This window comes from Patagioenas fasciata, chromosome 1, assembly GCF_037038585.1.
Source record: "Patagioenas fasciata isolate bPatFas1 chromosome 1, bPatFas1.hap1, whole genome shotgun sequence".
Classification (NCBI taxonomy): Eukaryota; Metazoa; Chordata; class Aves; order Columbiformes; family Columbidae; genus Patagioenas; species Patagioenas fasciata.
The window spans coordinates 214088181-214114978 of NC_092520.1; the positions used below are offsets into that span (position 1 = coordinate 214088181).

Consider the following 26798-nt stretch of genomic DNA (forward strand, 5'->3'; position numbering starts at 1 on the left):
AGGAGCTGAGGGGAGACCTTCTGATCTCTGAACTGCCTGAAAGGAGCTTGGAGCCAGGGGGGTCGGGCTCTGCTCCCCAGGAACAAGCGCCAGGAGCAGAGGAAACGGCCTCAAGTTGCACCAGGGGAGGTTGAGGTTGGATGTGGGAACAATTTCTTCCCCAAAGGGCTGTGGGGCATTGGAACAGGCTGCCCAGGGCAGTGCTGGAGTCACCAGCCCTGGAGGGTTGGACAGATGGACATGAGGTTCTCAGGGACATGGGGCAGGGACAGGGCTGGGTTATGGTTTGATTTGATGATCCTAAAGGTCTCTTCCAACCCAAATTACTTTGTGATTCTGTAATACCCACCCCCTTCTTCCCTGTCGTCACATCAGGGAGAAGCTCCTGTTTGTTCCCATAAAGCTGCCAGAGCAAGGGCGACATTAAAGTTTAAAGAATCTGCTTGATCAGAGGTCAAGGCTTGGATGGTTTTAATTCTGCCGTGGTGATGATGGGAGATGCTCCTGACAGTAGGCAAGGGAAGATCCAGCACATGTAGGACTTGGTTGTTCTGGCAGAAAAGTCCCAGCAAAGCTCAAGTCCAGAAGGTGTAAAGTTAAGCACAGCCCATAAACTGCGTGTCCTGCAAAGGTACAAGGGAGGGGATGGATCCAAGAGCTACAACCACTTGCCACCACCTTCTCCAGCCAGCACTTATCGTTCTGAGCTTTTGCAAAGAAATAAAAGCAACTGATGGTACAGAAGAGGGGGAAAAAATGTCACTCTAAGAGCAGGGGAAGCTTAATTTTGGGGCAAGTGCTAAAACTTCAACTCCTTCAGAGAGGGAGCAGTGATTTGATCAGCCATTGCTGTTCAGACTAATAACAAGACTGTGCTATGGTTTATTTAAACAGAAATGCCACGTCTTAACAAGAAATTAAAACCCCAGAGTCGAAGCTTTGCCTTTGATGGAAGGGGAAGGTACTGGGTAAAGCTGATTTTAAAACAAAATTAAAAAGGCACTTAAAAATGGTCTCCAAAGGAAAAGGATTTTGCACAAACTTATGCGGGTGAAGTGGAGCTGCTCAGAGTTTGATGGTCACTTACATATGTCACAGTATATGAAGTAAGATGAGACAGACAGATCACAGTATATGAAGTAAGATGAGACAGACAGACAAACATCCCTGTGAGAGATGTTTCCCCTCCCTTTTTCTTTGCCGCTGTGTTTCCTGCGATGAGGCCCCCACAGTAAAACCCCATGTGGCAAGAACATCCCTACCCCCAGAAGAACAGAAAAACCTGCACATCGGTTGTTGTGCAACACAAAGACAGCTCTGAAATCTACGGGGGATTATTTGCAAGTAGCTCCTTCAGAGTGAGCAGAAAGGGTTAAAAAAGCTCCAGGAAAACATTTTCCCTTCCCCATCACCACTCTGAGTAAACTACACAGTAGTGGTCACTTTTAAGCCACCTGCCCAGCAAACCTTTCAATAGGAGAAGGTGAGGAACGCGGACACGGGGTGTTTCCAATTGACCGCAACACTGCGCCGGTGAAAAGCTTCGCTCGCCGCGACGTTCCAGCCGTCTTGTGAAGCTCAACGAGATGGGAACGCACCCATGAAACACATGCAAAGCCTTCGAGCGGTGGGATTTCTCAGTTTTTATACGTTACGGGGACGAGCATCACCCAAAGCTTAAGAACAGGTTGTTTTCTGCGCTGAATGTTCTGTTACGTACACCTGGTGAAAATACTAAGAATGCACCACATGCGAGCGCGGACTCAGACATTCGCTAAGCTCCCCACCCTCCCCAATTAAGTTGCAAGCGTGTGCTGATGACGCTTTGATGGCTGGAAGTTATGGATCAGTCCCAGAGTGCATCTGATTAAAGGTGTAATTGAGAGCTCCATAAATAAAAAGTGGCTTTTTGACAACGTAAAAATTTCTAGAAAGGCATCGATGTATTTGCTGAGTAAGGCGCTGAGCGGGCTCCTCCACGTTCTTCGCAAGATCATCCACGGTTATCTATAAATAGGGGGGTGGGACGGGGCTTCTCCATCGTAGTGCGGAATATTCTCATTTTAGTCGCTCAACGAGTCCCTGCGTCAGTCCGAGGTGCAAAAGCTGAGATCTGGAGAGAGTCGCTAAGTGGGGGAAATATTCCAGCAGCTTTTCCCAGGACAGTTCCAGCAGGCTGGGCACCACCAGCCACATTTTAAAGAGCGAGCCAGTCCGTTTGTTTTCGTGGATGTTCACCACCCCTCCGTGAACGTACATGCAGCCGGCCTGGGTGGGAAATGGGGGAAGAACAGTTACACGGAGCACAGAACAAACCAGAAGGTGCTGAGGAGCGACATGGCCAGAAAGATGAGGATTTGCTTCTGTGGATTCTCAGTTGTGAGATTCAGCATCTCATGCACCTTTGTGTGGTGATAACAGGAGGGTCATACTCATGTTTCAGCTAAAGTAATGACATGCTGCATCCCCACTGCTGGCTCCAGGAATCACAGGAATGCAGAGAGAGGGGAAAAGCTCAGCTGTTGATCTATTTTGAGAGTATACAGGCAAAAAAAGGGAATTCCTGCTGTCCAGGCACCCACCTGCCTGAGAAACACCCTTCTCAGTTTCCCAGAGAAAGTTGTATTTATAACAATCTCCAAACAAGGTGATTATTGCTCTTAGAACCAAAGAACCTGATCGCTGCCCAAAGGGGACAATCAGCTGATGGAGGCTGAAGCTGCAGCTAAATCAATTTTTTGCAGCCTGTTTATCAATCAGCCCCAGGTCTCAGCTGCTAGTTACAGCAAACAGCTCCAGTAATTCCAAAGAGGGCTGCTCACCCGCTCATCTTTCAATTTAGGCTGTTCTCAGGAGGCTAAAACCAGTTTACTTGGGGGATTATTTATGCTTTTTTTCCCTTTTGTAAACAGGAATTGCTGTTCACATGGGGAATTTCTCCTTGGAGCTGAAAATTAAAAGCTGAAATTCTACACTGGTGCTTGTAGAAAGCAGCACACACTGAGTGCGGCCGCTCTAACCAGCCATAGTAGTAAAAGGTGTCACTAAAGTGACCTCACAGCAGCCCTCGGGCTCCCTGAAGATGCTGCATGCAGTGGTCACCTCCTTGGTGACATCAGTTCAGCTGTTTGCAGCCCACGCAACCGTCAGAGCGTTTGGGTGAAGGGCTTGAACTTCAGCTACGTAGGAAAGAAATGAGTCACTTACGGGGGTGACGGCAGCGCAGTGGAAATACACCGGCTCCGGCATGGCGGCGGGGAGCTTGACCCACTGGAAAGTCTGCAGATTCAGCTTCCAAACATCTCCCAGAATCACTTCTCCGTTGTAGCCTCCGCAAACGAACACATCTGTAAGAGAGGAGACGCACGCTGCTTACGGGCCCAGCCGTCCTTCATCTGCTGATTGCTGAACACGTGGTCACTGAAGTCAGCGATCGCCTTTCCAAAATGGATTTACGATCAACAATTATTTTACCTCAACACAAGCTCTTGGTACCTCCCAAATCAATCGCAGTACTGGTCATAACCACAGAGGCCGCCTGGAGAATCAATGAGTGGTTTGGGTTGAAGGGACCTTCAAAGCTTCCCCAGTGCCACCCCTGCCATGAGCAGGGACATCTTCACCAGCTCAGGTTGCTCAGAGCCCCGTCCAGCCTGGCCTGGGATGTCTCCAGGCATGGTTCATCCACCACCTCTCTGGGAACCTGGGCCAGGCTCTCACCACCCTCACAGCCAACAATTTCTTCCTCATGTGCAGCCTGAATCTCCCTCCTTTAGTTTAAACCCATCACCCCTTGTCCTATTGCAACAAGCCCTGCTCAAAAGTCTGTCCCATCTTTCTTACGGGCTCCTTTTAGTACAGAAATGTCGCAAAAAGGTCTCCCTGGAGCTTCTCCAGCTGAACACCCCAACTCTCTCAGCCTGTCCTCCCAGCAGAGCTGTTCCAGCCTCGGATCATTCCTGTGGCTCCTCTGGCCCCTCTCCAGCAGGTCCATGTGTGTCCTGTGCTGAGGACCCAGAGCTGGACCAGCACTGCAGGGGGGTCTCACCAGAGCGGACACACACACAGGCACCTGCGTTTGATACAATTCTTGTGGTTTTAAACCCCTAAAGAGCATCCATGGCTCCAGTTCCTCGTCCTGCTGCCTGTCAGAGGCTCGTCCTGCTGAGGAAGGCAACTGGAAGCATCTCCCAGCCTTTGCCTCACTTTTATTGGCACAGTTAGCACCCCTAAGGAATATAATCAGGTGTATCACTCCACCCTTTAACATACAGCATTGAGAAATCGATCTGAGTTTGGAAATGAAGGATCAATATTGCAACTGCTTCTTCTGTCCATTACAAGCAACTTGGGTTGGATCATGTTTAGGTGAATGTGTTCCTGGAGGACAACGAGGCTACGGGAGAGACCCAAGTCTGATTGAAGGAACATTCTACCATTTAAAATTGTGGGTAATTGCACGTGCAGAGGCCTCTCTAAGCTGGTCATTTACAGCAAGAAAGAACATTTGGATGATCAAAGTGAAAAACAAAAGGCTCTGCTAAGCTCTGTGAAGCTCCTAACATATAAAACAGCCTCACTTTGCTAGAGAATCATGGAATCATAGAATAGCTTGGGTTGGAAGGGTCATCTAGTCCAGCCCACTGGAAAGATTCATGTGCAAACTCTGCTACTGCCTCATAATCCACTCCGTATGGGCACCTCAAATTTAAAACACCACAAAAAGGATTCCCTACCCAAGAAATCCTTGAACAACCTTGTGTCTGAAGAACTTGGCTTCCAGGACTTGGCCCCACTTTGTGTTTCACAGCCAACTGTAAAGCTAAGAGGTCACCGAGCGGCAGCAGGAGCATCATTCATCCCTGTTCAGGAGCTTGCAACCAACACGTTGCAAAGCACAGTGGCCACTCGTGGCTAAAATACATGATATTTTACACTGAAGTGGCCACGTGAGATTTACGTGTTGCCTAAAATACTGCGGAATTCCAGAGCGCGACAGCGCAGCACGGGAGTGAATCTGCCTACAGCAACAAGATCCCTTGTATGGAAAGCGGTGCCAAGTGGGCAGCTTAAGGCCTGTTACCGAGAAATCCTCGTCCAGAAAAGACACGTGTGCCCTGCAGCTCTCTCACACATCTCTCGGAGGCCAGTGTCTCTCAGGCTTGTCATTGCTACTTTGTGTACGATACACCGATTTTCAAGAGGCAGATCTTACCATTTTTTATCTGCACGCAGCTATGGCATCTTCTGGCTGCTGGGAAGCCTGAGGAGAATGAAAAAGAACTTTCAACTATAGTTGTTTTAAAGTGGCTAGGCAAGCAGTGATTATATCTCAACATATTATCATGGATAGGAGTAATTTTTTAATTTACAAGGGGCTTCTACTTTACTACAGTCACATGTATAACATCTTTTATTTAGCAATTGGCTGTTTCGAAAGGTTTGTCTCCTACTGGATGTGCTGGAATCTCATTCCTCAGATTCCAGCAGCAGGTAGTTTTGCAGAGAAAATGCTGCTGCTAAGCAGGCCGGCACGTGGTGCTTCAGACACAGAAGAGATGATGTGTGCATCTTCTTCTGGGAGCAGAGCCAACCACTATCACCTTCCCCACCCAGCGAGAGAAGCCAAATTGCTAATATGCTTCAGACAGCTTGGTCCTCACTGCTAAAGCTCCAAACGAGCAGGACCTCAAATCCAGCGTTAAAATCACGTCCTGCGCAACAAGGTTATGAAAAATACCTCCAGCCGGCCAGAAAACTGCATCTTGGCCACTCGTTTTCAGGGGAAGACGCGTGAAATTCCGGACTTACCGACTTTCTCGTGAGGTTTTGTGGCAATTTCCTCCCAGGTGTTGGTTTCAAGGTTGTACGCGTGGATCTGAAGGGAGAAAGAGGAGCTGTTAGCTCCTTGCGCTACGGTGATGCGGTTACAGGCTCTGACCCAGGGAGCCACTATAAATAACACCTTTTATTAATTGAGGGTAAAACCAAAAGCAGTTAATCACAGCCAGTGACTAAGCAGGTATCAAATCACCTTAAAAAGAGTACCAGGTTAATAAAGCTTTCACCTCAGGCTTTGCCATTTGAGCCCCACAGCTGAAGAAGAAGAATCCTGATTTTAAAAAGCTACAACAATTAAACCCCACATCCTCCAGTTCTCTGAAGTATTTCCAAGTATCTATCTCATACTGCACATAAGGAGAAAAAGATGCGGAGAATGGAGAGATAAAACTCACAAACTATGGCAATAGTTTAAGAGTGGAGCGCTATTTAAAGCCTCTTTATCATTTTGGCATTCAAGATGAATTCGCTCTTCCCTCTCCAAACTATATTGGAGAAAAATGTTTGCAAGGAAGGAAATTAAAGCATACGAATAAAGGAGAAGATTCACCATCTCAATATCTGAATTCACCGTCAAGGAATTCCTTCGCTTTCCTGTTTTGGCACAAATACAACATCTAGAAACACGTCCTAAGTGTTTTTAAAGGAGAATCTTTGAGAACAGATCGACAGAAATGAAGCTGTTTCGCAGATCAGCGGGTACCACAGATGCACCATTTATAAGTCAATAGGATGCGTTTGTGGCAACAGCAGTTTTGACAGAAATAGAACAATCTGCTCCTAGTTATTTATTGTTTTTTACCAAGCTCTCCAGGCAAAACCAGGTGAAGAGAAGGTGCTGGTTACACTTCACTGTAGAAAATGTCATGGTTTCTGATCGTCTCACCTTATCTAAGGAATAAGCCGTCCACGAAGTTCCACCTCCCAAGATGTAAATCCGCTGACCATCATGTGCGATTTCATGTCTGTACCTGAAGGTACAAAGAAGGACATTTAGCAGCACAAGAAATCAGTGCAGGTGAGCAACGGCAAAGCTTTCTGGTAAACACAACCAAATGTGAGTGGTTTAAGCAGACGCCGCGGGCCTGGTTGTGTTGGATCGCTCAGGCCGGGAGCTTTCAGAATATGTGGAAGCTTTCATGAGCGATCTAAGCAGCATCTCAGAAGCTTGAAAGGCATTTTCTGAGAGCAGAGCATCACAGATGTGAAATACAACAATTTACAGAGCGCTGTGATGGCCGTAAATACTCCAGTTCCTTCTCTCATTAGGATGGTCACTGGTTGATCTCCCTTCCTCCTGCTGGAGCACTGGATGTGCAAGGTTCACAGCCAAAAACCTGCCCAGAAGCCTGTCCGTGCTCCCTCAGTTTCTCATTCCCAGTAAACATGGTGATTCCCCAGTATAAAAGCTCTCAGCTTCTCACCTCTCCTCCGGCATGTCACAGGACATGTTGTTTGGTTTCAGCTGGATCCACTCCCTCGTGTTGAGGTCCAGCTTATGCAGGTCGGTACTGTAAATGTAACCAGTTGTTCCTCCAAACACGTAGAGACAACCATTGATGATGGCCATGGCCTGGAAGGTGACAGGGAGAAACCAGTTAGAAAGGACGCGTGACACCAGCGTTGGAAAAAGAGAGAAATCCTGCCGTCCCAAAGCAAGATGCTGCTTGCAAAATGCTACCTACAATGTACAAAATGACACGTTCAGGAGGAATATGAAGGGCAAATAAAGATGATAAACAAAAGAGGAGGCTGGGGGATCTGGAGGAATAGAAAGTAACTCCATGGTCACAAGGTGAGGACTTAGAAGTGGAGCTGCTGAGTTTTAGGCATCAGAGAAGATGGATCTGTGTGGCAGGAGCTCAAACCAAAGCACAATTCACCTGAAACTCTTCCACACTGACCTTATAGATACTGATATGGAGAATCTTACAAACCAGCTATCAGCCAGCCAAGGGATTGAGCGCAACAGAAAACGCTCCAAACACATTGGATAATGAAGCTGGTGAGGGGCTGGAGCACAAGTGTGATGGGAGTGGCTGAGGGACCTGCGGGGGGTTCAGCTGGAGAACAGGAGCTGAGGGGAGACCTTCTGATCTCTGAACTGCCTGAAAGGTTGAGGTTGGATCTGGGAACAATTTCTTCCCCAAAGGGCTGTGGGGCATTGGAACAGGCTGCCCAGGGCAGTGCTGGAGTCACCATCCCTGGAGGGTTGGACAGATGGAGATGAGGTTCTCAGGGACACGGGGCAGAGGAGGACTTGGCAGTGTTGAGATAACGGTTGGACTTGATGATCTTAAAAGGTCTTTTCCAACCAAAACAATTCAATTCAATTCAATTCTATTCTATTCTATTCTATTCTATTCTATTCTATTCTATTCTATTCTATTCTATTCTATTCTATTCTATTCTATTCTATTCCTATTCTATTCCTATTCTATTCCTATTCTATTCTATTCTATTCTATTCTATTCTATTCTATTCTATTCTATTCTATTCCTATTCTATTCTATTCTACTCGAGTCTAACCTATTTTGCAATTCCAAAGCACACGGGCTATCAGCCCATGGGAACTGCAAAGGTGCTGAGGCCACGTTCCCTGACGCAGAGACGTGGCTCCTGCTCCCAACCGCCTGCTTGCCAAAGGCCAACTCGAGCCCAACAGGACAATGGGAAGACAATCTGCCCTGCCCAAGTGTCAGGTGCACATCTCAGTGAGAAAGGAGATGAGTTCTAAATGTCTCCACCACAAATACCTTGGCAATATTGGAAAGCACAGCAAAAGCCGGCGCTCCTCCTGTGAGCGAATCTATTCTTTTGTGCACCATGCTCGTCCAAGCCATTATGGGCAGTTTTAAAAGCTGCTATTCTAATGCAAATAAAACCTACTAAACTCTGCTTTCATTTATAGTTTGGGGTTTTAAAGGCTTTAAGGAGTTTAGAAAGCAACTCCAGAAAGTACCAACCGCTCCTTAAATCAAACATACCTTTTCATTCAACCGCAGCTGGCATTCAGTTATCAAATTCTGGCTTTTCTAGCTATAAGGAAACTATTCCTTTCCTTTGAAATCTCAAAGAACCAAGAGGGCTCTATTTCACAGTATCACAGTATGTTTGGGATTGGAAGGGACCTCGAAAGATCATCCAGTCCAATCCCCCTGTTGGAGCAGGAACGCCTAGGTGAGGTCGCACAGGAAGGTGTCCAGGTGGGCTTTGAATGTCTCCAGGGAAGGAGACTCCACAACCTCCCTGGGCAGCCTGGGCCAGGCTCTGTCACCCTCACTGAGAAGAAGTTTTTTCTCAAATTTAAGTGGAACCTCTTGTGTTCCAGCTTGAACCCATTACTCCTTGTCCTATCATTGTTTGCCACTGAGAAGAGCCTGGCTCCATTCTCATGTGACTCACCCTTTATATATTTATAAGGTCACCCCTCAGTCTCCTCTTCTCCAAACTGAAGAGACCCAGCTCCCTCAGCGTTTCTTCATAAGGGAGGTGCTCCACTCCCTTAATCATCTTTGTTGCCCTACGCTGGACTCTCTCCAGCAGTTCTCTGTCCTTCTGGAACTGAGGGGCCCAGAACTGGACACAATATTCCAGATGGGGTCTCCCCAGGGCAGAGCAGAGGGGCAGGAGAACCTCTCTGACCTACTGACCACCCCCCTTCTAATCCACCCCAGGTACCATTGGCCTTCCTGGCCACAAGGGCCCAGTGCTGGCTCATGCTCACCCTGCTGTCCACCAGGACCCCCAGGTCCCTTTCCCCTACACTGCTCTCTAATATGTAATTTCCCAACCTATACTGGAACCTGGGGTTGCTCCTGCCCAGATGCAGGACTCTACACTTTCCCTCTATTTCTTTATGAATGTTACCTGCCTTTCCTTACTCTTATGTACACAGAGCACAACTCTGGTTACCAGCAGAGAAAAGATCTCCGTGCTCTGGCCCCTTTTTTTTGGGACACCGCAGTGCAGACGCACTCAAAGCGCCTCGATGAGGAGCATCCGTTGTACCTGGCCGTAGATTCGATTGGGTTTCTTTCCTCGGCAGCTGAGCAGAGCCCATCTTTTGTACTTGACATTGCAGACGTGGACGTCATTGCCGTTGCTTTCCCCGAAGGGAATCCCGGTGCCCCCGAACACGAGGAGGTTGTTGCCGTGTAATACAACTAAGAGAGACAGAACAGAGATCCTCGTTGCTGTGAGACGCAGCAAAACAGAACAACTCCGCTCCGGAGACAGTAGGCAGCGAGCGTTCAATATTGTTCAAATATCTTACGATTCACACTACGCATTTGAAATGCTCTAAAAGAGAAAGAATGCAAGCTAAAACCATGGTAACCAAAGTCTTACTTTTAAAAATGGCTAGGGAACAAAGAGATCTATTTTTGGATGCTCTGAGATGTCTGCACTGGGCACCTCAGTGCTCAAAGTGTAGGCGCCTTGCAACTATCGAGCTAAATACCTGAAGACTATCTCTTATATTTGATTGTTTTTCTTCCCCTCTGCCTCAACCCGAGCGAAAGGGGCAAGAAAAATACACCAAACCAACCCAAACTTGCAGAAGAGTTGGAAACAGGATCCAGATTTCCCAGATCCTGCCCAGTTTGACATTCCACCAGGGACAGCGATTAAAATAGCTTCCCAAGGAGGCGCGTAGGAATTGAATTTCCATACGTACGTGACATGGAAGCCAGTTCCCTGGGCATGTAGCCCTCAGTGCCCATCTGATGCCAGGTGTCTGTAGCGAAGTTGTATCGCCAGAGCTCCCTGAAGAGCGGGTAGTCTTCATTCTCCGGCCCGCCGGACTCGTCGTAGTCAGGATTGTAGCCTCCGAACACGTACAAGTTGGCGTTATCTGCCACGCAACGATGGCCACTTCTTGCTGGGGGCGATCGATGGCCTACGGCAAAGAGAAGGTGAAAGAGATTCAGGAGGTGAGTTTGTTGGAGGGTCAGGAATACAAAAGATGTTTGCGGCCAAGAAGAAATGTGTCTGTGACAATAGATCCACCTCTCTGAGCAGGAATGGGGAGAACTTGTGTCACCGTCTCATCACATCCCTGGACCACACCTGCCCGAAGTGTCGACAACAACAATCCTCCCACGTGGCGATCCTTCCGTAAACGCTATTTCTGAGCTATCTTACAAATTCCCCACTTCTGTCGCTCCGTACGGCAGATTTCACTCAGGAAACGGTTCCAAAATGTTTATATTTAAAGCCGTCCCTATGGGAACAAAGAAGGAAAATAACGATTTTCTCTCCCTCCTACACAAACCTTCTCCTTGTTTCTTCTCTTCTGCTCCTGACATCATTTATCTCAATGAGGCTCTTTCACCTCAGGCTGCCCAAATATTAAGCAAGACGGATTTGATACAGCAAATAAAATCTGCTCGTAGATAAAGGCATTTGCAACACCCTTTTCTCTAAACAATTAGGTCAACAAGGAGCTGGTTGTGAGACACGTGGGACATCTTGAGCTGGCTAAACCAGGCTTCGAAAATTGGGGTTTTTTATGTAATACAACAATGAGAGAAACTCTAAGCCTCACCTTGAGGAGACATAACAGTCCCCTAAAATGTACCATTTTGATGTGTGACTCAAGGAAAGCCTCTGCTTGTTGCACCTCAAGACAGTCCCGCTTCATTTCAGTTGATGATAAAGAGTTTTTATGCCAAAAGACGATCCCTGAAGACTCCTCGCCCCAAAAATCCAGTGATTTTCCTCACCCAGCCACTCTCACAGCTCTTTTTGGACCTTACAGGACCCAGAGAAGCACCTAATTAAGAGCCATTGTGTTTTCTTCTTAGAGCCTGTTACAATTATCAGACGCGCGGAGCAATAAGAAGTGAGGCATCAAGCGTCTTTCCTCCAGGAAAGGTGAAATAAATGATTTGTCCAGGCTGAATAATGAATTTTAACTCAGCAGAAGCAGCTTTGCTTAATCACATCACCTGTTTGCTGCTGCTTTAAGCTCCAACTCTTGTCCAAAATTAAGCCGCTCTACAGCAAGTTTGCTGGTGACACCAAGCTGGGAGGAGCGGTGACACTGGAAGCTGTGCTGCCATCAGAGACCTGGACAGGCTGGAGAGCTGGGCAGGGAAAAATGTAATGAAATAGAACAAGGGCAAGTGTAGAGTCTGGAATCTGGGCAGGAACAACCCCAGGTTCCAGTGTAAGTTGGGGAATGAGCTATTAGAGAGCAGTGTAGGGGAAAGGGACCTGGGGGTCCTGGGGACAGCAGGGTGAGCATGAGCCAGCACTGGGCCCTTGTGGCCAGGAAGCCAATGGTACCTGGGGTGGGTTAGAAGGGGGTGGTCAGTAGGTCAGAGAGGTTCTCCTGCCCCTCTGCTCTGCCCTGGGGAGACCACACCTGGAATATTGTGTCCAGTTGTGGCCCCTCAGTTCCAGAAGGACAGGGAACTGCTGGAGAGAGTCCAGCGCAGCCACCAAGATGCTGGAGGGAGTGGAGCATCTCCCGGGTGAGGAAAGGCTGAGGGAGCTGGGGCTCTGGAGCTGGAGGAGACTGAGGGGGGGACTCATTCATGGGGATCAATATGGAAAGGGGCAGTGTCAGGAGGATGGAGTCAGGCTCTGCTGGGTGACAACCAATGACAGGACAAGGGGCAATGGGTGCAAACTGGAACACAAGAGGTTCCACTTGAATACGAGAAGAAACTTGTTTGGGGTGAGGGTGTCAGAGCCTGGCCCAGGCTGCCCAGGGAGGTTGTGGAGTCTCCTTCTCTGCAGACATTCAAACCCGCCTGGACCCCTTCCTGTGGAACCTCAGCTGGGTGTTCCTGCTCCGGGGGGATTGCACTGGATGAGCTTTCCAGGGCCCTTCAACCCCTGACATTCTGGGATTCTGTGATACAGGGTTCAGACAAACTCCTTGTGGTTAAATTTTGACAGATTTGGGTTGTTTCCAGTAATGATTGTGTCTCGCAGCAGCCACCATGCAGAAAGCTAATAAGCACTGGCTGAAAAATAGGGGAAAGTTAAGGAATTAGCAGAAAAGTCTGTAATTTTTGCCCTGGTTGCTGAGACAACGCGGTGTCATCAGACATTCGCACACAAGAGGGTGGATTTTACACGTATTTATAGCAGCAGCTGGGAATTTACTGGTCTCGTGCTGGACTAAATGGTTAAACAAATATTACATATTTTAGAGGTGATTCACAAAGGGAAAGAGAAACATCATCCCTTTTGGCTTTTTATTATCAGCCCTTTTAGGGTCGGATCTTTTTTGATGCGAAGAGGTGGATTCATTTTTCCTAAGCGGGCTCACTGACAATAAAGGTATTTACAATCAAGGTGATTGTTCAGACTCATAATCAGGGATGATTGAAGAGAGAAATTCATCTGATCTTGGAGATCTGTGAACAAAACGGTGGTTGAGAAGCGTCCCCACCTCTCTGCAGCCTATAGAGGAAAACTGGGCTCGTCCTCATTGTTTCTTCTTCTGTGTTTGCCTTGAAAACCTCCAAAAAATAGACCTGAAAGAACTGAAATGGGAGCTTAATTCCAGGGAGCACCGACACACACATTTTGCAGGGGGTTGGGGATTTAATTCAATCACCCGTTGAATTTAAACGGTGTTAGGGAATTACAAGTTCAAATATTCCATTAACTCCAGATCCTATTTTCCCTCTAGTTGTAATACCTGCCATGAGAATTTTCCAGAGAGAATAACACTGAGTTTTATATCAAGCCAACAAAGAGGTAAATTCAAAGAAAATTAATTACAAAAATAATCAAGGAGGCCACCTCTGCCATTCACCACTCAAAGTTAAAATGGGAAGACGCCCGACTTTGCCGTAAATCCCCAGAATTGTTATGTTTCAACAGAAAGGGATCAATATTTGATGCACACAGGTCCTAGAGATAAGAAGCTGGGTAGGTTAGGCCCATACACAGCCCAGCTGGTTTCACTTCTTCCTATCAACCTAAAAACCCACCTCTTATCTTTAAAACATGATTTTTTTCAAGATATTTTCAAGACACGGAAAGAGCATCAGAAGCCGGAGCTGGTGTCCATCAGATATTCACAGGTACCCAAGCGAGACGATGTGAAAGGACCATCAAACCACCTCTGCCACCAGCTCCCACCACTTTTGCCAACGACTCCAAAAGCTCAAGGCCACAAACACACGAAATTTCATTTTGCTCTGCTTAAGAATAACAGATTTTGAGCTCTATTGAAGCAGATGCCACCTGCGCTGGCTCAACACCGTGCTCCACGCGTAAGGACCGACTTTTCTCCAAAGGTTTCATGTTTCCAGCCGGTTGGTTTTGAGCTTCACTCTTCACTAACCCCTTCTCAATGGGCTAAATCCTCCCGCTTGCTGAAGCCAAGAGAAGGTGACGTATCTACCCATCAAACAGGAGAAGACACTATGTTCTGAGTGACCCATGCACTTGCCAATGTATCAATGAACCGAGTTAAACTGTCACCAAACTCTTCTGTTCACTGGAGTGACCTTAATTTGCTTCAGAAGAAAATCTTAAGGAAAAGATTCCTCTAGTCCCACCTTTTTAAAGAGGAGACCTGTAAAAGCTGAATCTATTCAAGAGTTAATTGAGATTAATGTCTCTAGCAAACAAGCTCCATTACTTGCACCTCCAACAAAGAGCCACGTTTCCATTTAATGATGTTTTCTCAGATAATTCACGTCTCCTACTGAAATTCTTCGTGCAACCTCTGGATCTGCTTTTGCTCCAGCATCGGCAGTGCGGGACGAGCCCATCACACAAACTTTAGACGGTGCAGGAATGTGGAACATGCAAGGGTTTGCTGAGCTCCTACTCTAATTAGCAAACCCATCTCTCCCAGAGCTGAACCTGGCCTGGATTAACGAAGAGCCGAAGATGAAGCACCACAAGGCACCGTCACCGTGAAAAATTCCAAGTCACCAGGCGTCGTGATGAATTCTTTGATGCTGGACATGGAAAGTGGCAGCACAATGTATTGAGACAAGATGGATCTGTGGGAAATAGGTCATAAACCTACGTATACAAAGTTGGTTTGAAGCGGATGGATATAATTTGGAACGTGCTTGCTCGCCCAGTTTAATACCCCAAAGCGAAGTAGGACGGAAGGATGGGAAGGGAAACGGGAACAATAAAACTTCCAGAGAATAAGCAGCTCCACGAACAGAATGAAGTTGAAACAAAGATGCTGAAGGGAGTGGAGCATCTCCCGTGGGAGGAAAGGCTGAGGGAGCTGGGGCTCTGGAGCTTGGAGAAGAGGAGACTGAGGGGTGACCTCATTCATGGGGATCAATATGGAAAGGGGCAGTGTCAGGAGGATGGAGCCAGGCTCTTCTGGGTGACAACCAGTGACAGGACAAGGGGCAATGGGTGCAAACTGGAACACAAGAGGTTCCACTTGAATATGAGAAGCAACTTGTTGGGGGTGAGGGTGGCAGAGCCTGGCCCAGGCTGCCCAGGGAGGTTGTGGAGTCTCCTTCTCTGCAGACATTCAAACCCGCCTGGACCCCTTCCTGTGGAACCTCAGCTGGGTGTTCCTGCTCCATGGGGGGATTGCACTGGATGAGCTTTCCAGGTCCCTTCCAACCTCGGACATTCTGGGATTCTGTGAAACACTGTGACATAGACATAATTAAGGAAAGTCCTAATTTCAGACTAAGCCATCTGATTGAAACTCATTGCTACGCGCTGATCTGTTAACACCCTGTTAACGTCACTCTTTTCAAGTGGGTGATTTCAGAGGGAGCTGCTCGGATGGACTTCGTTCAAGTGGATTCCTAATTGAAATCATCTCCCGCAAGAGCTTTGATTAGAATGAAAGGAGAGGAAGCAAAAGATCAGCAGGAATATCTGTTCCCGAGTTTCATGATGTGACGCAGCCCAGCAAATGATGCGCGAGACGTTTGTTTTCTGCCTCTCCAAAATCTCTGAATACAGAATATACCTACAGCAAGAAAGAGGAGAAAACAGAGATGTCATTAATTTAAAGAAACCCTTGATTTTAGAGGTGAAAAGCATAATGCTCCGGAATGGATGCCCAAAGCATCTCTGTTATGGGGAGGACAAAGCTGAATTGCACCATAAATATTGTTCCCATTCCAACTAAAACAGGCTTAAAAGTTTATTAAATTCCAAGTGTGGGACCTTGACAGCTACAGAAATCTATGGAAAGACTGGAAAACAAAACGAACCCAAAAAATCCTTCAGCATCAGTGGAAGTTACAGAGCAAGATAAAAACCACCAGCACGCCCAGACAAGTCAGATCTCCTGGATTTCTCTCCTATTTTTTGGTAGCTCTATAATAAAGTTCTGGAAGAAGAAAATCAAACCACAAAGCACCAAGCGGCAGCGTCGAACCCCACACAGCACAAACGGAAGGTGAGAGGTGCTTCAAACGCTGCAAAAAGACAAGATCTGGAGAACAAAGGTGTTTTCTTTCCATTTGATTATCGTCCTTTTATGACCGCAGGGAAAAAATAACCCAGGCTGGTGTCATCGGGGTTAAACAAGAGGGGAGTACCTGCTATTTGAGTTAGCAGCTAACCAGTTGGCTTTAAAAAGAAATAAAACCAAGGGGGAAAAGGTCTAATTAGTTGAATTAATTTCTTAGAGATAAGCAATGAATGAGTTGAATGTGAAGTTGTTTTGACAGTAGGCCTAAAACTGTTCTTTTTCTGAGTGTGACCATGCTGCTAGAAACACCTCCAAAAATCCACAACCAAACCAAACCCACGTAAATCTATTAATCCATAAGAAGCTCTTGGCGGACAGTGAGGTTTTGCCTACACCATCAGGTTCTGCAGGATTGAATTCTTCTTTTTAAGGGAGTTTTCTCTTATCGCTACTGTGCTTTATGGGTTTGCTCGAGGTGGTAAATCCACAACCGCCGCCTCTCTTTCCCAACCGGCCTCGGAAGGAAGAGCCCAAAGCTCTGAGCTGTTCCATCACCTGCTCAGAAACCTGTAAGTAGAAAGAACAAAGGAGAATAATCCATGGCCAGGGGCAGGTATGAGGATGAGCAGCCAAAGCAACCTGCAGTGGAAATAATCATGATTCTTAGATTCTTTGGGAGCTGTGGCTGAATGCAAACGCCCTCTCTCCCCTTCCTTCCTTCATCATGGAAGGAGTAGACACATCTCCCTCTCTCTCTGCTGCTTGAGGCTGACGGCTTCTTTTGTTTGGCCCCAGAGCACCCTGACCAGGGCCATTAAGAGAAAGCAGAAGGGAGTACTGAGGTGCCAGGGAGCCACATTTTGGACAATTATACATTTTTACTCCTTCACGCTTTCCTGTATGTAAGATGTGTGAAAAAGTCTTATAATTTTTATTTTTCTTGATGGTAGTCGATGATGGACAGAAATCAGGCAAAAGTCCTTAGCTTGGCAAAACCGAAATGCACAGATGCCTTTAACATTCCCACTGAAGCTCACATGAACCTTTCCATCTGCGGCCAGGGTGGGGGATGTTTGGGAGCTTCAGGGGCACCCACAGCCAGGGTGGGGGATGTTTGGGAGCTTCAGGGGCACCCACAGCCAGGGTGGGGGATGTTTGGGAGCTTCAGGGGCACCCACAGCCAGGGTGGGGGTGCAGAGAAGCTTCTGGAATGCCTACAGTCAGATCTGATCAGGCTATAAAATATGGGGTTCTTGTCAAGACTCCATCCTTTGTCGCGGATCTCTCGGAGCACAAGTGAGATGCTGCCGCCGAACCCCCCTCCGGGATGGAGACTCCGCTTGCCTTGTTGCCACGGGTGTGAGTAAAATTAACCCTCGCAGGATTGCGAGTGTATCTACTTTCCATGCACATTTGCACGTGTATTTACACTTTCCGTGTTCAATACGAGCACGTGTATTAATTATTTCCTCGCATAATCGCGAGTGTATTTTCCTCCCGTGCTTCCACATAAGCACGTATAATATTCTGTGCACATTTGCATGTGTATTTCTCCTCGCAGGATTGCGAGTGTATTATAAATTTACCCTCGCGGGATTGCGAGCGCACACTTTCCGTACTCAATACCAGTACGTGTATCCCTTTACAATAACCCCACACCGTGTTCATGCAGTGTGGACTCTTCCCAGACTCAGGGACGGCTCCGGCATTGTTTTTGGTGAAGCCACGTGCATGCACTCTCTGGACCTCCTGTTGTATTAGTTGCTGCCCCTTAATAATTTTCCTCAACTGATATCCAAACCTGTATTCAAGTCACTTTTGGAGTGCTAAAACCCTGTTTCTCACCGGATTAACAGAAGTTGTTTTGGACCCTGTTGTCCCTTAAATGAACCTCGGGGTGCCTCTGTGACAGGAGCGAAGGAGATGAGGGAAGCGAAGCAACCAACCTTAGGCTTAAAAAGCAACTCTGGAAATGGAAATAGGTCAAGATCTTCTGTCATCGCAGCAACCAAAAAGAGATTTGGCCACAAAGAGCAGAAATGGCAGGGGAAGGACTAAATAAATGTATTTCTCTTGTAAAAACACACCCTTTCCTGTGGGTTCTTGCTTTGTAGATGCAAATGCAATGACTTTCTAGCTTCGTGACGCCTCGCTTCTAAACTCTATCACGTGTGGTTCCTTGCTAAGGCTGCAAAATAAGATCCTTTTGCAGGGTCAGATCAACAGATGCCAAGACACAAATGCTGATTTTAAAGTTTTGCCTCCATTCCTTCAGCCTTAAAGGATCGCTGAAGATTCAGAATGATGGAAAGATCCTGACAATGCAGCTTTGTTGTTTTTCCCATGTACTGCTTGTTTCACACAATCGTTTTACTGCTTGTTCATTCGGCCGTTTAAAGACATCGCCGTCCACCAAAAGCGCGTATGATAAAGGCACCAGAAATTAGGGAGAGCTGTCGATTCTGTTCGGAATACACAGCTAAGAGATCCACAGAATCAACTGGGTTGGAAAAGACCTCAGATTAAAATAGGCTGAGAAAAAAAGGGAGATGATCAAAAGTGGTGCCGGGGTTGCTGTTTTGGGAGGTGTTTCAGGCCATGTCTGGGTATCTGTTGATTATGCTCCAGGAATAAATAAACCCGTGCTTTATTGCAGGTGGTCTGGAGGAGAGGGAAAAGGGGCTTGATTTGAAATACTTCAGTAGAGTCATCAAATAACAATTTGAGCTATGCATAAAATGAAGAGCATTCATGTCTGTACCTGCAATTAGTTTTCATCAGTAAATATAAAACCAGGCTGGCAGTTCTAAGAAGAACGTGACTCTAGATGTGAGTCTTTAACCAGACTGAAAACCGAGAATATTCAAACCACCAGCGCTTTGATTGCAGCCCAGGAATCTGCTTTTTCATTCTAGCGATCTGTTTGGGCTGCCTTTGCTTTTGTAGCCTGATCCTTGCTTTTATTTCACTGTTTCACACAATGGACTGGGTTGGAAAAGACCTCAGAGATCACCCAGTCCAATCCTTGGTCCAACTCCGGTCCATTGACCAGATCATGGCACTAAGTGCCATGGCCAATCTCAGTTTCAAAACCTCCAGGGCCGGTGAGTCCAGCACCTCCCTGGGCAGCCATTCCAATGCTGACCACTCTCTCTGCACAGAATTGCTTTCTAATCTCCAGCCTCAATTTCCCCTGGCAGAGTTGAAGCCCATGCCCCCTTGTCCTATTGCTGACTGCCTGGGAGAAGAGCCCAATCCCCCCTGGCTAGAACTGCCCTTCAGGTCGTTCTAGAGAGTGCTGAGCTCACCTCTAAGCCTCCTCTGCTCCAGACTGAACAAGCCCAGCTCCCTCAGCCTCTCCCCATAGGGCTTGTGTTCCAGTCCCTTCCCCAGTCTTGTTGCTCTTCTCTGGACCTGCTCCAACGATACTCAAAGCCACAAATAATAATTAAAAGCCAACGTGAAAGGTTTCATGCAAATCTCAGGGCCATGTCTGACCTCAAATATCTGTATTTTCCTTACGCCACGTGGCTTTCTCCAGAGAATACGTAAATCCTTGCTTTTGCTTTATTTTCCTTTTGTTCGGCTCATGATAAAACATCCAAAAAAAGCAAAATCTCAAGCACAAGCAACCATTTTGGGGGTTTTTTGTGTTTCTTTTTCCATCCAAGATGCATTTGAAAGAACCGCTCCACACACGCAGCGTGTTTTTCATCAACGCGTCAAACCTCAAAGTTCTTTAAATACCACGAGACTTTGAAAATTGTGAGATAACATCACTTAAAAGCTGACAGATTCTTATTGCTAAATGAACTTTGCTTCAAACACCCCAAACACCATCTATTAATATGACGGCAGCTCAACCACAAGCTCATGATGGCTGGATCCAAATCATTATGACCGACATTAGACGCCCTTTTTTAAGTTAATTAATTAGAGCGCCACCTCAACCGCGCTGCACAACACACCAGGTCACCAATAACACACAAATTTAGCCCAATTTATCCAAGTGGCAGCTTTCACCTCCAACGCAAACCTAACAAAGCGACCGCACGCGTCCACCACCTAATTCTACTTTGCAGAATTAAAGATTTAATGCTGATTAAATGCGTAGTTCCTTGAGTAATATTATCAAACGAGATGGAACAGCTGGCCCAGGGCGCAGAGAGAAAGCGTCTGGATTCAAGATTTTGTTGTAGCACTTACGTTGCACAAGCTCCCAGTTTATTCCTTGAATAAACCGCATCATTTTTCTTGTGTAATCTGATGGATGGAATACGAGGTAACCTAAACCAGATCGATATTGAGGATCTCATCCAGTTTAAACAGCAAAATAAAAGCAAGGATCAGGCTACAAAAGCAAAGGCAGCCCAAACAGATCGCTAGAATGAAAAAGCAGATTCCTGGGCTGCAATCAAAGCGCTGGTGGTTTGAATATTCTCAGTTTTCAGTCTGGTTAAAGACTCACATCTAGAGCCACGTTCTTCTTAGAACTGCAGACCTGGTTTTATATTTACTGATGAAAACTAATTGCAGGTACAGACATGAATGCTCTTCATTTTATGCATAGCTCAAATTGTTATTTGATGATTCTGCTGAAGTATTTCAAATTAAGCCCCTTTTCCCGCTCCTCCAGACCACCTGCAATAAAGCACGGGTTTATGTATCCCTGGAGCATAATCAACAGATACCCAGACATGGCCTGAAACACCTCCCAAAACAGCAACCCCGGCACCACTTTTGATCATCTCCCTTTTTTCCTCAGCCTATTTGAATCTTTATATCCACCACAGGGCCATTTACAAAGCACAGGCTGCAAGAAATCAGCGCAACAAAACTCAAAGTGAGATCTTAGGGAAGGGGAAGGTGATTTGATTTTAAAAAGATCTTTAAATGAGCTGCTTCTGGATGCTCATACCCACAAGCACCACGTATATCCAAGCGATTTGGCCAGGACAGCTGCCAAGTCCTCGCTGCGATTCCTGGGCTGTTCTTCATTTAGAAGGACAGACAAATTTTGGCCACGTCTTTTATACCCCCTGGAATCCTCTGGCTCCTACCGCGAGATGCTTTGGCCTCTGAGTTTTGCTTCCTCCTGCTTCCATAAAGCTTAAGCAGTTTTGCTGCTTATTGTCTGTGTTTCCTTATTTTCAGTTTCTTCAAGTTCTCCCCGTCGGGCTAACGGGGAAAGGAACATTACGAGTGTTGCGTCACAACTGTATCAACTGTCCTGTTATCAGGGTGCAGGGTCTTCACTTGCTCCAAACACGCTAGTTCCTTCCATCAATCTGCGATATTCAATCCTGCTAATCCCTGGGCAACACTTATATCACGCTGCTATATCATTAGCGTTACTACTATAATTTGTAGTTCAAGTGCTATTTTTGGAAATATAAACTAAATAACTAGAGGATGTAAAGTTAATTAACATAGTGTGGCTTTTGATAGCTCAGGTGTGCCAACGCATCCTCTTTATTGCTTCTTAAAGCTTTCTAAAGATGGTATCAACATTATTTTCCCTCCTACCTAGTTTTTCAACATGCAGAATAACAGGTTTCAGTATCTCCCTTTCTATTGATGATTTCTGCAAGGCTTTTGAAGGACATTTAGGTCCAGGGCTGAAGCCAAAGCGCTGCCGACTCCTGAGAGAGAACAGGACAAGTCAATATTGACTTTGACTCTGGTCTTCAAAGCCTCACCTTCTTCACACCAGCCAGACTAAAGAAGTTTGTAACTCACAGAATTACAAGCATTTGGATGAGCAGGATGTGAATGTGTCGCCGAGAACAAGGTTTAAAACCCGCAGGCTGCCGGCCAAGAGCTTTTCAAATATCTGAAGTCTCTAAAGCAACGTTTCTAAGACAACGATCATTCTCGCATCCAGCTGTGAGAGCTTTCGGGTTTGGATCAACGTCCAGAATGGTTTTGCTTCTTTCTCCTGCTTCTCAGGGGCTTTTGTTTCCAAACCTCTTTGTAGCAATGAGGCATTTCAAACGTGTGATTTATTGTTGGTAGGGACACGGGTTAGAGGTGGACTTGGTTAATGGTTGGACTCAATGATCTCAAAGGTCTTTTCCAACCAAAATGATTCTCGTGATTCTATTTCCTGTGCTTAGTTAAACAGGAACAGGTTTAAAATACACAAGAGCAGAGAATAAAATCAGGAGTCCTCATGAGTGAACTGTCCTTATTGAGAAACCAGAGCAAAAGAGGAAGCGTTTGCCCCAGAAATATCTATATTATAGATTGTGGTGTGTTTCTGTGCTAATAAAATTGAGTGCTCCTTGATTATTATTATTTTTTTAATTAATGTGAAATGACAATAAAGGAATTCTGGAAAATGAGAACCATAGAACAGTCCAGATCAGAAAGGACCTGGAAAGACCATCTGGTCCAACCTCTCATGGTATAAGGGGCTGAGATGGGATTATCGACCACCCTCTCCAGTCGTCCAAGTTGCATCTTGAGATCTTCTAGCGATGGGGACTCCACCATGGCCCTGGGGAAGTTGTTCCAGTGACTATTCTCACTGTAAAATATGCCTTCCTTACACAGAGGTGAAACTTCCCTTGTTTCAACTTGTCCCCATTGCCCCTTGTTTCCTCCACATAGCTCCTTGTGATGAGAGACTCTCATCCTCTTCAGAGCTGGAAAACTGGGATGAGGTTCCCCCCTCAAACCTTCGCTTCTCCAGGGATCCGATGTGGCTGCGGGCTTGTTTCAAAGGGATTTGGGATATTTGGGGTTTGCTGCTGTTATTATTGTTTTGAAATACACATTAGAAACTTTGAACCGTGACTGGTACACTGGGAAAATTATAGTTCAAGGCAAGAGCATCAATGCTGAGCACATGAGAAGCAAAGATATATTTAGGTTTCCAGATCGTTTCTATCCACTTAACCCCAAGAGTCTGATGAAAACACTGAATAAAATTTAAATGTGGACAGGAAGATTTCCAACGAGGAGAAGAACAAACCACACACCACCTATATTTGACATTTTGGATCTTTCTAAAGCTTACAAACACCTAAAAATAGTTCCTTCCTTTCCCTTCTCCAACATACAATTTTACCCATCACGAGGCAGCAAAAACACAAAAAATTCACTGATTTTTTTAGCTCTTATACCACCAGTGAGACTGTTTTGCAGACCCTGTTTGAGAAACGCCGCTATTGAGAAACCCTCGACGGAAATACTCCGCTTGAGAAAGCGAACAGGGCAGCACAACCCTGGCCCAGCTCACCGTGTGTAACCATTTCCCCCTGCAAACAAAATTCTCCAGCATGAAAAAGGTGTCCGAAGTTTAAAATCTTCTCCAGAAGTAGGTGGAAAAGGAGAACGCGACAAAAGCGACACCTAAATTAATGTGTATGATCGTGTGTTTAACAAAGAGATCGCCCAGATCTACTTCAAACGACACACAGGAGCAAAAGGGCTCGTAGCGAAAACATCCGACATCAAAGTGCGCTCTGAGCTCTTTGCGTGCTTTCAGGACAGTAATTAATTTTAAAAAGAGGATTAAAAGGAGACAGCGTGCTTTATGGAAGGAGGCTAGGGCATTGAGGCGAAGGGAAAATGAAGAAACGCCTTCTGGAAACTCGGAAAGAGAACTGAAGGGGTGAGAAAACAAAGCTGGTGGGAGGAAATGGAAGGAGGGGGAAAAAGAAAATATTCCTCTCTAAAAAATATTCATCTCTATCTCAATGGTTGTGTAAGTGCAGCTGCTGGAGCTCTATAAATAGGACTTTAACAGGTGTCAAATGAGGAGAAAACTCCAGCAATCGACTCAAATGGGATTTTTCCATCAGGTAGTTTTTTTAGCGAGACTGACAGTCAGCTTCGGCTTTGCTAAGGCTGGACTTAAGTGCTAAGGCTGAGCTGAACGGGGGTAGTTTGTCCGCGGGGCTGCAGCGTCTGCCCCTGTGTAGGTGGCAGAGGGGAGGATTCCACATCAGGATTTAATCCATAGCCAAAAGAGGGATCGTTACAATGTTAGGACAATGTGCAACTGGTTTGCTTGAGACAATGATTAAAATTCTGGAACGTAAAGATAAGCAGCCCTTGTGTTACCAAAAAAGGTCCTTATCGCAGAAGGAAGGAAATATGGTTGAGAATTTGCCCCAAAATAGATGTGGAGCCACTCGGCAAATTCACAGCGGTTTCGTGTGAGGCTCGGAGGTGTTTTTGCTGAAGATCCCGATTGTGACAGGGATGGGAACAGGGACTGTGGTCTGGAAGCCTGTTCCAAGCTGCCATCAGTACTCCGGACACACCAAACTCAGGCTCCTGCCCCCAAGGGGCTCCATGTCCCCCTGCAAGGGATCTGATCAGTGGGGCCAGGGGCAGTGGGGACAGAAAAGGGTGTCCTGGGTCTGGGGTACCCACCTCTGGGGCAGCAGCACCCCAGCAACGTGGGGCCCTTGAGGGGAGGGGATAACCCAAACCAACTGGGAATAACCCATTACAGAATCATGGGGTGCCCCACGTCCCTCCCAGTATTAGGACGGGGGTGATCGCCCCAACCCTGTGATTTTGGGGTAACTTCAGCCTCCTCCCCCTCATATCCTGGAGCTGTTGGGGTGACACACACATCCAGAGACTACAGGGTACCCCCTCACGTACCAACATTGCCCAAAGGAAGGTGGAAAAGAGAAAGAACCACCTTTCCTAGGGCACAGGATGGGGCTGATGTCTCATCCAAGGGCCATCTGGTAGCCTGGACTCCTTCCCAGGATCACCCATCCCATGGCTGTGGAGCACCCCAGCCCAAAATCCTAAAATGTTAGGACTGGAGGTGCGGGGGTGTCACTGTCATAGACTCATAGAATCATTTTGGTTGGAAGAGACCATAAAGATCACCATTAACTCAACCCTGGCACTAACCCACGTCCCTGAGAACCTTGTCTACGCATCTTTTAAACTCCTCTAGAGACGGTGACTCCACCACTGCACTGGGCAGCCAGTTCCACTGCTTCACAACCCTTTCCATGAAGAATTTTTTCCTAATATCCAACCTCAACCTCCCCTGGCAAAACTTGAGGCTGTTTCCTCTCATCCTGTCACTTGTTCCTTGGGAGCAGAGACCAACACTCTCCAAGCACCAACCTCCTTTCAGCTCAGGCCCACACAGGGTCCTGGGGTGACTGAGATGGGGCTGAGCCTGCCCTGGGGACCATGGGGCACTCACCTCCCATGTCCATGAGGATGGTGACATGCTGCCCATCTGGGGCATCCCAGCATCCCCCAAAGTGTTGATACTGAGGAGGGAAGAACTGTGGTCCCCTGGGGTCACGGAAGCGGTGAACCCCCAACCATGAGACTGTGTGCTCTCCTCAACAGCCGAAAACCATTTGAAAATGGGTTCCATCTGAACATGAAGAGAAACTTTTTTGCTGGGAGGTGCCAGAGCCCTGGAACAGGCTGCCCAGAGCGAGTGTGGAGTCTCCTTCTCTGAGCCATTCAAACCCGCCTGGACATGATCCTGTGTGATCTGCTCTGGTGAACCTGCGTTAGCAGGGGGGTTGGACTGGATGATCTCCAGAGGTCCCTTCAACCCCAGCCAGTGTGTGATTCTGTGACTGTTTGACTGCCCACATCTGTACCTGTGCGTTCCCATATCCCGGGGCTGTTGGGACAGGGATGTCCTGGGTCCCCCCACAGCAACAGAATCCCAGAATGTCAGGGGTTGAAGAGCCCTGGAAAGCTCATCCAGTGCAATCCCCCCATGGAGCAGGAACACCCAGCTGAGGTTCCACAGGAAGGTGTCCAGGCGGGTTTGAATGTCTGCAGAGAAGGAGACTCCACAACCTCCCTGGGCAGCCTGGGCCAGGCTCTGCCACCCTCACCCACAACAAGTTGCTTCTCAAATTTAAATGGAACCTTTTGTGTTCCAGTTTGCACCCATTGCCAGCTGACCTATCATTGCTTGTCACCGAGAACTGCCTGGCTCCATCCTCCTGACACTCACCCTTTCCATATTTATAAACATTAACGAGGTCAACACCCCTATCCCAGGTCTACAGAGTCGTGTAAGTTAGAAAAGACCCACAAAATCATGGAATCCAACCATAACCCACCCCTGGCACTGCCCCATGTCCTGAGAACCTCATCTCCATCTGTTCAACCCTCCAGGGATAGTGATTCCAGTACTGCTCTGGGCAGCCTGTTCCAATGCACCACAGCCCTTTGGGGAAGAAATTGTTCCTAATATCTCATCTAAACCTTCCCCTGCCCATGACGGACGGGGGTTCACCGGTTCCCCACACCCGGCGATGGGGTCACCCCCCCCCACCCCGACCCAACCGCTACTCACCCGCCGAGCGCGGACCGGCCGGCAGCTGCACGAAACGATTGAGGAGGCCGCGACCAGCAGCCGCTCCGCCCGCGCCCTCCCTGGCGCCCTCCCGGGCACCGTCCGCCGCCGACATGGCCCCGTCAGCTCCTCCTCAGGGCGAGCCCAGGCGGCAGCCAGAGACAGGCCCGCTCCCAATCAGCGGCGAGCTTCTTCAAACGCGGCCTATGAAACGCGGGCTTCTTGGCAGGTGGGGGAAGACGGCGGCGAGAAGGCCGCTGTTGG

At 47.2% G+C, this 26798-nt stretch overlaps 1 protein-coding gene across 1 annotated transcript; it reads right to left on the reverse strand.

The window, feature by feature from the left end:
- Nucleotides 1-456: 456 nt before the first annotated feature.
- KLHDC10 (kelch domain containing 10) lies at nt 457-26701 on the reverse strand. Its single transcript, XM_065829191.2, has 9 exons — nt 26535-26701; nt 10520-10741; nt 9853-10007; nt 7266-7414; nt 6728-6812; nt 5812-5878; nt 5216-5263; nt 3208-3347; nt 457-2268 (listed from the first exon to the last, which is right to left on the reverse strand). Exons 1-9 carry the CDS (start codon nt 26647-26649, stop codon nt 2059-2061), a joined length of 1191 nt encoding a protein of 396 aa, XP_065685263.1. The 5' UTR covers nt 26650-26701; the 3' UTR covers nt 457-2058.
- Nucleotides 26702-26798: the final 97 nt, after the last annotated feature.

Coding starts and splice junctions, on each gene's coding strand:
- KLHDC10 (XM_065829191.2), bottom strand. CDS start 26,649: ATGTCGGCGGCGGACGGTGCCCGGGAGGGCGCCAGGGAGGGCGCGGGC. Junction 5,264..5,811: donor AAAACCTCACGAGAAAGTCG/GTAAGTCCGGAA, acceptor CATTCTCCTCAG/GCTTCCCAGCAGCCAGAAGA. Junction 2,269..3,207: donor ACTGCGCTGCCGTCACCCCC/GTAAGTGACTCA, acceptor TTTCCCACCCAG/GCCGGCTGCATGTACGTTCA.